The 11,385-nt window shown below is 39.8% G+C and overlaps 1 protein-coding gene across 1 annotated transcript in view; it reads right to left on the reverse strand.

Annotated features, from left to right (window-relative positions):
- Positions 1 to 8,608, reverse strand: part of LOC124622380 (protein transport protein Sec61 subunit alpha-like) — a 59,533-nt gene extending 50,925 nt beyond the window's left edge. Inside the window, exon 1 of the mRNA XM_047148068.1 lies at positions 7,835 to 8,608. Within this exon, the coding sequence (XP_047004024.1) occupies positions 7,835 to 8,608 (774 nt within the window). The remainder of the gene's footprint in view (positions 1 to 7,834) is intronic.
- Positions 8,609 to 11,385: the final 2,777 nt, after the last annotated feature.

Here is an 11,385-nt window from a genome sequence, read left to right on the forward strand (position 1 = left end):
GTGAATCACGGAGAGGTTTGCCATTGAATTTCAAGAGATACTTTCTGGAAAGAGTCCGACAACACATTACTTTCTCCTACATACATCTTGCGAAATGACCATGATGAAAAATTTCGAGAAATTAGAGCTAATACAGACACTTACCGACTATCATTCTCCACACGCCACATTTGCGAGTGGAACTGGGAAGGAGGTATCAGTTAACAGTATCAGAGGTCCCCTCCACCACACACCATCAGATGGCTTGCAGACTATTAATGTAGATGTTCTATGATAGCAGACACCAAAACATCTATTGGTGAAGAGAAATATTTGTAATGTTTTGCGCATGCAACAAATCTCGTTACTGAAGTATGGTTTTTGAGCAACAACGTGGCCCAAGTGAATCACAGCAAGATACTGCTTCGTCTACTGTAACACAGGAATACGACTTCTGGAAACATTATTAACAGCTAGCACAAGGCCGCAATAATAAAAAGGAAACACCACAGTGACGAAGTATCTCTTTATTTCTCAAACCCTGTCATATTTTTAAGAAGCAACCCATTTATAGAATGGGTTCAAATGGCTCTGAGCACTATGGGACTTAACATCGGTGGTCATCAGTCCCCTAGAACTTAGAACTACTTAAACCTAACTAACCTAAGGACATCACACACATCCATGCCCGAGGCCGGATTCGAACCTGCGACCGTAGCGGTCATGCGGTTCCAGACTGAAGCGCCCAGAACCGCACGGCCACACCTGCCGGCAGAATGGGAAAACATGAAAGTAATTTTTCTGTGTTTGAAGAAATATGCTCTACAATATCTTGTCGTCGCGTGTCCAGTGAGCGTTTATTTTCAAAATCTGGTGCAATTACGATTCAGAATATAAATGTTTTCTCCTAAATATTTACAGCAATTGCTCTTTTTTAGGAAACCTTCGAAAAAGCGTCTTTTTGCTAAAGTATTTTCATTACTGAAAAATCAAGTAAAATATCACATATACTCTACATTACTTCATTTGAAAAAAATATTGTATCATCGCAGGATGAATTGTGTACAACTCATTTCAGATGCTATCGATACTTTGTTGATATCGGAACAAGGCTAAGTGTGCGAAAAGAATCGTTTTTCAGGTATCGTCTCCATGTTTTATATGAATGGCTCCTCCATTAAGTTTTTTGCTTTATGTCTGCTGGAATCTCTTCAAATCTCTCTTTATAACAATATGGAACAGCAGCTGGAATACTAGTTACGGAGGCAAAGTTTAAAATAAAATCATTTTTATGTCTTGTATTGCAGTGTGAACAACAGTTCTTCCAAAACTAATTTTTGTTATTAGCAGTCACAAATACTATTGAAGAATAAATGTACGAGGAAAAGAGTTTGAAATATTTCAACTTCAGATAAAATGTAGATATCCACAATACAGGTAAAAACTGTAGGGGAAAAACAGGCGTACCATTTTCAAAGCTTTCAGTCTAGCACAGATATCTAAGCTTTAAGAACTACAACATACAATAAAAAACCTATCTCTAGATACATTTAAGGAAGTATTAGACACTTGGATTAAAACGAAAGCATACAGTTCCTTCAACGTAATCTAGGTCGAGGTTTGACTTCGAAATTCTATCATTTGTTTCGATTATTTCATTATTGCACTCCTTGGCGACACTGAATGCATGGATAAGATGCTAAATGGCTAATAAGGATTCTATTCAAGCCTCTATTTTTATGTGAAAGGCTTTAAGACGTATGATCATCTCCTTTACACTACCTTATAGCGTTAATGTTCACTTCTTCGGTTGATTACCGAGTAAAAGTCACCTTTAAATAATGTTAAGTGGTAAGGTTGAGAATTAATATCATACATGAAATTGCAGTGTGAGAAGTACAATTACAAAGAGGCAGCAATGATAATTAGCTAAACAACTGTAATATTTTTTGATCGTATCCTCCGATTATGTCGCAGAGATTAGGGTATGTAATACACTGAAACGCTAAAGAAATTGGTATAGGAATGTGTATTCAAATACACAGATATATAAACAGACAGAATACGGCGCTGCGGTCGACAACGCCTATATATAACAAAAAACTGGCGCAGTTGCTAAATCGGTTACTGTTGCTACAATGGCAGGTTATCAAGATTTAAGTGAGTTTGAGCATGGTGTTATAGTCGGCGCACGAGCCATGGGACACAGCATCTCCGAGGTAGCGATGAAGCGTGGATTTTCCCGTACGACCATTTCACGAGTGTACTGTGAACATCAGGAATCGGGTAAAACATCAAATCTCAGACATCATTGCAGCCGGAAAAAGATCCTGTAAGAACGGGACCAACGACGGCTGAAGAGAACCATTCAATTAAACATCATCGATATGGGCTTTCGGAGCCAAAGGCCCACTTATGTACCCTTGATGACTGCACGACCCAAGCTTTACGCCTCGCCTGTGCTCGTCAGTATCGACATTGGACTGTTGATGACTGGTAACATGTTGCCTGGTCGGTCGAGTCTCGTTTCAAATTGTATCGAGCGGATGGACGTGTACGGGTATCATGAATCCAAGGACCCTGCATGTCAGAAGGGAAATCTGCATGTCAGAAGGTGACTGTTCAAACTGGTGGTGGCTCTCTAATGGTGTGGGACGGGTGCAGTTGGAGTGATATGGTGCCCCTGATAGGATTCTAACAGGTGACACGTACGTAAGCATCCTGTCTGATCACCTGCTTCCATTCATGTTCCTTGTGCATTCCAACGCACTTGGACAACTCCAGCAGAACAATGCGACACCCTCTACAGCACTTCTTCAAACATTTGTCGCGTCCATGCCACGTCGTGTTGTGGCACTTCTGCGCGCTCGCGGGGGCCCTACGCGATGTTACGCAGGTGTACCAGTTTCTTTGGCTCTTCAGTGTAGTGTATAATTGAGTAAGGTTTTACACGATTTTACGCAGGTGTACCAGTTTCTTTGGCTCTTCACTGTAGCATATAATTGAGTAAAGTTTTTAGATATCGGTACTGGACTTCCTGGAACTGTCGCAAAACAAACCGAGAATACAAGGACATGTCTTGGAACGACCTTTCTGTGCCCTAGCATTGAAACTGTATACTTGTGCAATAAACAGGTAAAAATACGAAATCACCAAATACGGCACGACAGCTACGCAAACTGTGAAATCGAGATTACGCTGCGTGATGTGCCTTTGTTACACAATGTGAACACAGGACTCACGACCTCCTCAATCAGAACACAGGATCAGAGGACATTAGGCATTATGTAGTCAGCCAAACACATCAAACTTTTTCCAAGCACGAGCACATAAACCACGCCAGGAAGTCTTATACCAGTATACAAAATTTTAAACGTTAATTGTTATCTGTGTATGGAGAACAGTTTTTTTTAGTTCAAGAGATAAACAACTGTAGTTTTCGTATTCTAAGCTGCGTAGTATAGTACGAAAGCAATTTGTTTCTATGTACCGGGGCATCTACTGAAAACACATCCTTTTTATATGATTTGTTACGGTACAATAAATGTGGATAAATTGCATATCAGTAGTTAAAACGGTTACTCATCGAATTAATTGTATTCATGAGTTGAAACTCCCATTAGCACGTCGCAATGTTATTCTTAATTGGTTATCAGTATAGTCATAGTTTCATAAGAAACAATCAGTATCAACCGCATATTTTGTACAGCTGGGGAAGCAGTTGCTTTTTCTAAAGCTGCTTTACTGGCAACTATATTGCGTTTATGTCTCTAAGCAAAAAGAACATATAATAATTTAAGCTTAGGTGCCAGTAATTAATTACAGCCTACAGAATTAATATGTAACTGGTTCTCTCGATTAACACGTAGTCCACTCGACTCGTTTCTCATTCCTGAAATATGTCATTTCTTATGAGATCCACGAAACACGAGGTAACTGCAATGACATTACACTGTCTACATTAGCAGCGTAGTATTTTGCATATCGCACTTTAATTAACGGGGTTGGAACGACTAACACTGTAATTCACGAAATAGGAACGACTACGTTTAGCACGTTAGAGCCACTACTCTCTCTGCGGTTCCGCCATTTAAAATTTCAGAAATCTGGTAGTGTCCGATTCCACTCGTCGGCTTTGACCAATGACGTAGTACCTAAGGCAAAGCCTCTGCACAGAGTGAATCTATGAAATGTACAGATCATACTCGTAAACAAACGAATGTAGTATGCGATAAAATTACGCTCACGTTTAACGCTATTATTATTTGTAAACGCACGAATTACATCCAAACGCGTTGAAGATAAAGAAAATAAATAAAGACAAGAATCGAAAAAAATTGTCTGACTAGAATTATTATCATGGTTTATGCGAGTAGGGGGGCACAAAGAATCATTAAACTGCATTACACTATAGCGCATGTTGAAATCGTACTATTATAAAATTGCGTTAATTTTAATTATTCATTCAAACGGAGAAGCGCAAGAAATTTGGGGTTTTGCCGGGAAGAAACTAAGTTACAACAGAGCAACGGAAAAATAAAGTGAATGATAACAAATAGGAATAAGTAACATGAAATATGGCGAAACCAACACGCTAAATCCTAAAAGAGCAGGTGCGCAAGTACGAAAAATCATAAAAAGTAACAAATATTGAACTCGATAACTAGAACTGACATATATGTGTTCAATTCTACTTACCGATTCCAATATTACTAACTTTTTCGCAGAAGTTCAGGGAGCACTTAACGGCTGCAGATGATTTCATGCTTAACACACGTTCTGGAGAAACGATCTAATTAATGAACCACCCAATAGTTGGAATCGTTAACTGGAATTGACCTATAATATATGAGGTAAATTCTAGTTACCGATTCCAATAATAATAACTTCCTGCGCCCGCATCTCGTGGTCGTGCGGTAGTGTCCTCGCTTCCCACGCCCGGGTTCCCGGGTTCGATTCCCGGCGGGGTCAGGGATTTTCTCTGCCTCGTGATGGCTGGGTGTTGCGTGATGTCCTTAGGTTAGTTAGGTTTAAGTAGTTCTAAGTTCTAGGGGACTGATGACCATAGATGTTAAGTCCCATAGTGCTCAGAGCCAATAACTTTCTGCGGTAGTTCGTAGAGCAAGTAGTACTGCGGAAATCCCATCACATTTCAGTGCACAAACCTGCTGCAAAGACGTCTTAGAATGGTTGGAATCTGTGACTAGAATTGAACTACATAGGTCAGATCTAGCTACCAGATCCATCTATTCAACCATAGAATGGTGGGAACCGGTAACTAGAATTGGCCTATATTTGGAAAAACGATGTGCATAATAAATCATGGAATGTTTGGAATCGGTAACTACAATTCATCTATAAACATAAATTCCGGTTATCTGTTCCACGCTTTTCATGGTAAATAATATATCAATGTAGGTTAACTGTAGTTACCGATTCCACAAATCACTATTTTCAGCGTCTTTACAAGTAATCACGTGCAGTATTATGTTGTACGATTTCAATTTTGCTGTTACTTTCTGTACTACTGCAATAAATAAAGTGTTTGTTTGTTACGGAAGTACAGAGAGGAAAGAAGCAATGGAAACACTGAGAGAAACTATTGCGAACATATGTTGTAAAAACGCAGAACTTGCCTACCTAGGAATCGACAAAAGAATTCTTCTATATAGGACAAACTTACTAATCCATTTCAAAGAACATTATTGTCAAAAGCAGTAAAGAAAACATTTCCAAAAATGAAATCTTTACAAACATCATTACACACTCAAAAAAACTAAAAAAAACAGAACCTTGGAACTGATAACAATACTAAACGTAACTCACACCAGCTACAATAGCTCGAAAATGACAAACGATATAATTTGTTCCTCAGGAATGAAAGCAAAATTGACATAAGTAGAGCAAAATAAAATTGGCTATATAAAGGGAAACTTACCACATATGAACTTCCAAAGGAGTGAAAGATCGAGGCTAACAATAAGAATAAAATAAGGGCACAATAAGAAATAGTAATAGTAGAGAGTCAAACTATAACGAAATGCAAAAACCAGAATAACTAATCAAAAAATTAATAATAAACACTAACTGCCAGGTACGAAAGAGCCACCATCAAAATCAATTCTTCCCCACCACCCGCCCCCAAGCGGACCCAAAATTTAAAAATAAGAAGTACAAATGATATCACAATTCAAACACGTAAACCCACAGGCAGAAGACACAACTACTAAACCATCGCCCCACCATTGTACCCAAGAAATATTAAAACGATAGAAAATCCTCCACATGGAGAAACCAAAAAGGTACCAAACCCACAGACCATGGAAAAAAATAACAACAGAAAACAAGAAAAAAATATGAATCCCACCCACATCTAACAAAACGAGGCCTGTACGTTTTGCAGACTGTTTTCATAAATGCTGCAAATACACAGTAACCTGTAGGAATTCTCTTGCCTCCAACAGTAGTCGTCTAAATGGCCTTGCAATACTTCTCTTTCCCGCACAACAACAGATTTTACAGCCCCCCCCCCCCCCCCAGCACACCCTCCATAGTATCTGTACATGACCCAGTTTTGTGATCTTTAAACTCAGTATTGAGATTAACAACCAAATGATAACTCCTGTCACCCAACCCCTTGTAGGAAGAAAACCCATCTGCCATCACTATTGACCCTACTTCCACATATTCTTCAACTGAAGCTGTTAACACTTCTTCGGGGCACAATTTGGAACGACCCTAAATACAACATCAGCACAATCCCTTCCAGAAATTATTACTCCAAAAACCCAAAGCAAAAACAAACTCACGCCCCCTTGCATATTTTCTCTTTCCAAAATGTGACTCGTCTACTTCAACTATAACAATCCCCCATCCCAATGATCCCCAGCACTTTATAAATTTCCCGCAGACTTCCGTACAAAATGAAAATCATTCAACTACAGTGGCATACGATCTAACCTTTTTCAACACCATATAATTACCACAAACACTGCACTTGCACAATTCTGCAATAATTCCCCATGATTGTAAAAGCCTTATAGTTCATTTACGGTCAGTCATTCCGTCAAGGAACAGTTTCGCTGTAAAAACAACTGACTCATCCATAATGAAAAGCAATTGGGTAAGAAAGCAGAATCTTATAAATCACGAATACTTTCATCAACAAAAGATACCGAAAACAAAACACTATACATCATATTTTTAATATACGCGAGTTAAGACGAAATCCAGAGAAAGCATTTAACAGTACAATCTGCGGCATTAACAAAATAACAACACACATTACGTCATTGGTCAAAACCGACGGGTGGAATCGGACACTAGAACTGACCCGTAACCAGTCTTACGTGTGTAATTTATGTGCGTACCGATAGCTTGAAAATATAACGTGTTTGTCTTACATGTTTTCAACGTCGCTGTCGGCTGCTGCTCGTATCGCAGTTTTTATTTCCCTCCTGCATTTCCATTATTTCATCGCAGTGGTCTTACAATGCAGTTCCCCAATAAGCAACTTCTTAAGTGATATAATGAAGAACCAACTACATTAAATAATTATTAATACATCGCAGACAGATGACACTTCTTAATACCGCAATTAAGTACACCACATGATTGTTACACAGAAATCTCGTGCCATTTACTCTGCTTTCTGTTTGTGCCACAACTGAGTACTATTGCGTCAGATTTAGTCCAAACCTTAGCAAGGCACTGTCTCCTAAGAAACAATTGTATACATACTGTACACAGCTGTCTCGTATACATAACGAATAGCACACACCTACTTTTTACAATAAACATACATATTTAGAATGAAAAATACACATAATTAAACCAAAGGTGAAGATCTTCTTACCTGAAAATAAATTACAATCGCGAAAACGAGAATCGTGGCCAATAGGTTCATAAGATTTGGCAAGTTGTGTCTATAAAAGGCCTCCCTCACGGCCCGAATTTTGTCCTTGCGAGTTGAAAGTAAATGGAACAGGGCGACGACAGCTCCCTCAAACTCCGTACCACGTCCTGTGTTTACAGTCGTCGGGCTGAAAGCTTTCCACGTAACAGTTTCACAAATGTTCGTCGCAATAAACAGAGATATGCCTGATCCCACACCATAGCCTTTCTGTAGAAGTTCATCAAACAAAATTACTACCATTCCTGCTATCACTAGCTGAATTATTATAATCAAACATACACCAGTACCCATTTCACTTGGATCGCCATACATACCAGATAAAACATAGACAACCGCCTGGCAACTAGTTATTATTAAACCAAGAAGCTTCTGTGCACCATTAAAAATCGCCCTATCTCGTGGTATATCTCCTACCTCAATTATCTTCGTTCCCTCCAGAACTTGTAAAATCATACCAGAAGTTACTATTGGTGAAATGCCAAGTTCCATTAATGTCCCTCTATTTGAAGCTAAAATTACACGTGTCCAATAGAAAGGATCTGCAGAATCTGAACTCATTATTCCAAATAGAGGAATCTGACAGCAAACAAGATAAATAAAAAGTGTTATTATTGTCCATAACATTTTCTCACGAAAGGAAACTTTCCTTTCTGGCTTCGTTACTTCGGGAAGAATACTGCAAAACGGTTTAATAACTTCGAGAAACACCCCCATTTTGAAGAAAAAAATATCCAATATCAAAACTAAAGTATTCGAGTGACACGAGAAGTGTTACTGACATACAACTGCTAACATCGTTTACATTGCACGTTTTCAATCGAAAATGGCAACAGAATGTTCTTGCTAAAACACGTCCGTGACTTTCACCCAATGAGCAGTCTCCTTTCGCCACAATTAAATCAAGTTGATTCCCACGACATTCCGACGTTACTAACCAACAACAATAAAAGAATCGTTAACGGTTAGAAACAAAGTAGTATTGTCGAATTAGAACCAAACAACACACTCAGTTGCTACGCATCCAGATGTCATTCCTTCTAAAAATAAAACTAATTAAATTCATATATGCTTTCGCGCTCATATTCGCTTTTAGAACAACTGATTCTTAATACTGGACCTAAAATGTAACGCAAGGTTTCGCCACTTCCACTCTTTCTAATTCTTAATCCCTGTATCTCCAAAACTTCAACAACTGACTAGCGTATCGTTGATAACCAATCTCTATGGTCATAACAATGGATCATAAACATAAGCCAAGAATATCTGTGAAGTAAACATAGCATACTGCACATATCGTCAATATCATGTGGTAATAGTCACCTTACTTTTGGTTATTGGTTGTTTACATTTTCCAAAGAAGACCGTAACTTGATTATTACAGACATTTCTCCTGCTTTTGTGTGTTTACTTATTAATAACAATAACAATGAATAATCGTGACTGCTGCATATGCAAATCGAAATACAGGAAAGGAGAAACAATTACTTTTCATAGGTAAGTGCGGTATCTTCTTTCGAAGGGAATGCATGCTGACCACAAAAATTCTGTTGCGTGCATCTGAAGGCTCACTCCATAGATATTCCTACTTCATGATATCGGTAATTTTCTACGGAGAAGGAACTTGTGGATTAAGGGGCAATAAAGTTCATTACATTACCGCCATTCTGTCGCTCGTGGCACATTCCGCATAAGTCGTATGTAGTAAAACGTGCGGCACGTGGAAAGTGTCTAGTCATCTGCTGAACGTTCAGTGTCGGACCGAAAGTATCCCGACAGCGCTATGTAAAGCAGAATTGACCAGTAGTTGTCACGATCCTCTTAAAGCTGCCCAAGTCGACAACCACAGCAGAAACGATCAAACAAATCTCTTCTGCTAATAGCAAGAGACCTTTGAGCAATTACATTGTGAAAAATCGCATGAAATCAGCCGAAGGAATCACCCGTGAGTTACAAAGTGTTACCAGCGGTCCAGCTGGCGCAATGACAGTGCATAGGGATTTAAAAGGAACGGGATACAGTAGTCAAGCAGCAAAGTGGTTCTCGAGGTGAGGTAAACAGGGATGCCATTGGACAGGGTGTGGTTTCCTTATTGCATTGAAGAAAGTATGGTAATTTCCAAGTATGATTGCCTGTCGAAGTCGCGGGGTCCAAACGACACATATGGAACTTGCGATTGTAGATCGATAATGCGAGTCCCGTGGCAGGCGTTATGAGTATGTTTACGGTGGTCACAACAGCAACGACAAAACAAGAGCGTTAAAAAAACACTTGCAATTACAAAGGACACGACTTACCTTATTCGTTGTCGGTGTTATCGTCATGTGAAAGTCCATGTAACGCGATGTGATGTGCCTGGGCAAACTCTGCCAATATCAGGCAAGAATATCGGCAGATCCCTGCAAACGCAAGTTGTAGAAGTAGAGGTACTGAAACAAGTACAGTTCATCTTTGTCCTGGACGCCCTTCTCTTTTAATGGCAAACTTCACAGATTTCCATAGTCGCTCAATATTCTGTGTGTGGACACTGGGGTCATCCGAAGGCACAAACTCCACAGAGTGGTTCACGAATTCGTGTCGAATCCTTTCAGAGTCTTGTACGACTGAAACCCGTCTGTAATGGCTTTAGCAGCAGGGAGTATGAACTGCTTTATGAGACCCACTAAAGTGACCTTGTCTCTGGACAATACTCTGACAACGAAACACTTCCGCGAGTCTCTTTCTATTCCACCGAATACCCAAATGTGATCGAGTTCGCTTTTTGAAGATCGTCCTCTCTGGCTCTTCCGTCTAGCTGTATGAGATTCGTCAACTTCCGCAATCTTACTTGCTCTACCTATTGGTACACTGTCATTTGTCACTACCGCATAACAGACTTCTCGGCAAAACCCGAAATAGTTACAGACGGTATTTGCAAATAACTCAGTTTCTGAAGCTGTTGCTTGCAATGTGTATTCTCGAATCCAGCACGATAGAAGAATTACGCTGGTCTGGATGGATAACTTGGAAGAGTCGAACCACGTATTCTTCCTGATACTCGTTCGTTTTCCGCACTGTCCTCAGTGAATTGGAAACGGTATTTCAGCATCGAACCGCCTCTTACGAAGTTTTACACACATCGCAGCACCACAGTCAACACAGTCCCTCCTTCCGTCGTCCGATAGAACTGCATATTTGCGGCAAAAAGTCAATTTTCTACGCTGGATATGCATGGAATGAGAATTTTTCCATTGAAAGAATCCGCCGAAGAAACGTCAGGAACACCAGACATCATACTCACAATCGCCGTCCCGGGTGGCAGAGCAGTTCTAGGCGCTTCAGTCTGGAGCCGCACGACCGCTAAGGTCGCAGGTTCGAACCCTGCCTCAGGCATGGATGTGTGTGATGTCCTTAGGTTAGTTAGGTTTAAGTAGTTCTAAGTTATAGGGGACTGATGACCTCAGCTGTTAAGTCCCAGAGCCAGCCATATTCACAATCCACAGAAATCGTCTGAG

This window comes from Schistocerca americana, chromosome 7 (assembly GCF_021461395.2).
Source record: "Schistocerca americana isolate TAMUIC-IGC-003095 chromosome 7, iqSchAmer2.1, whole genome shotgun sequence".
NCBI lineage: Eukaryota > Metazoa > Arthropoda > Insecta > Orthoptera > Acrididae > Schistocerca > Schistocerca americana.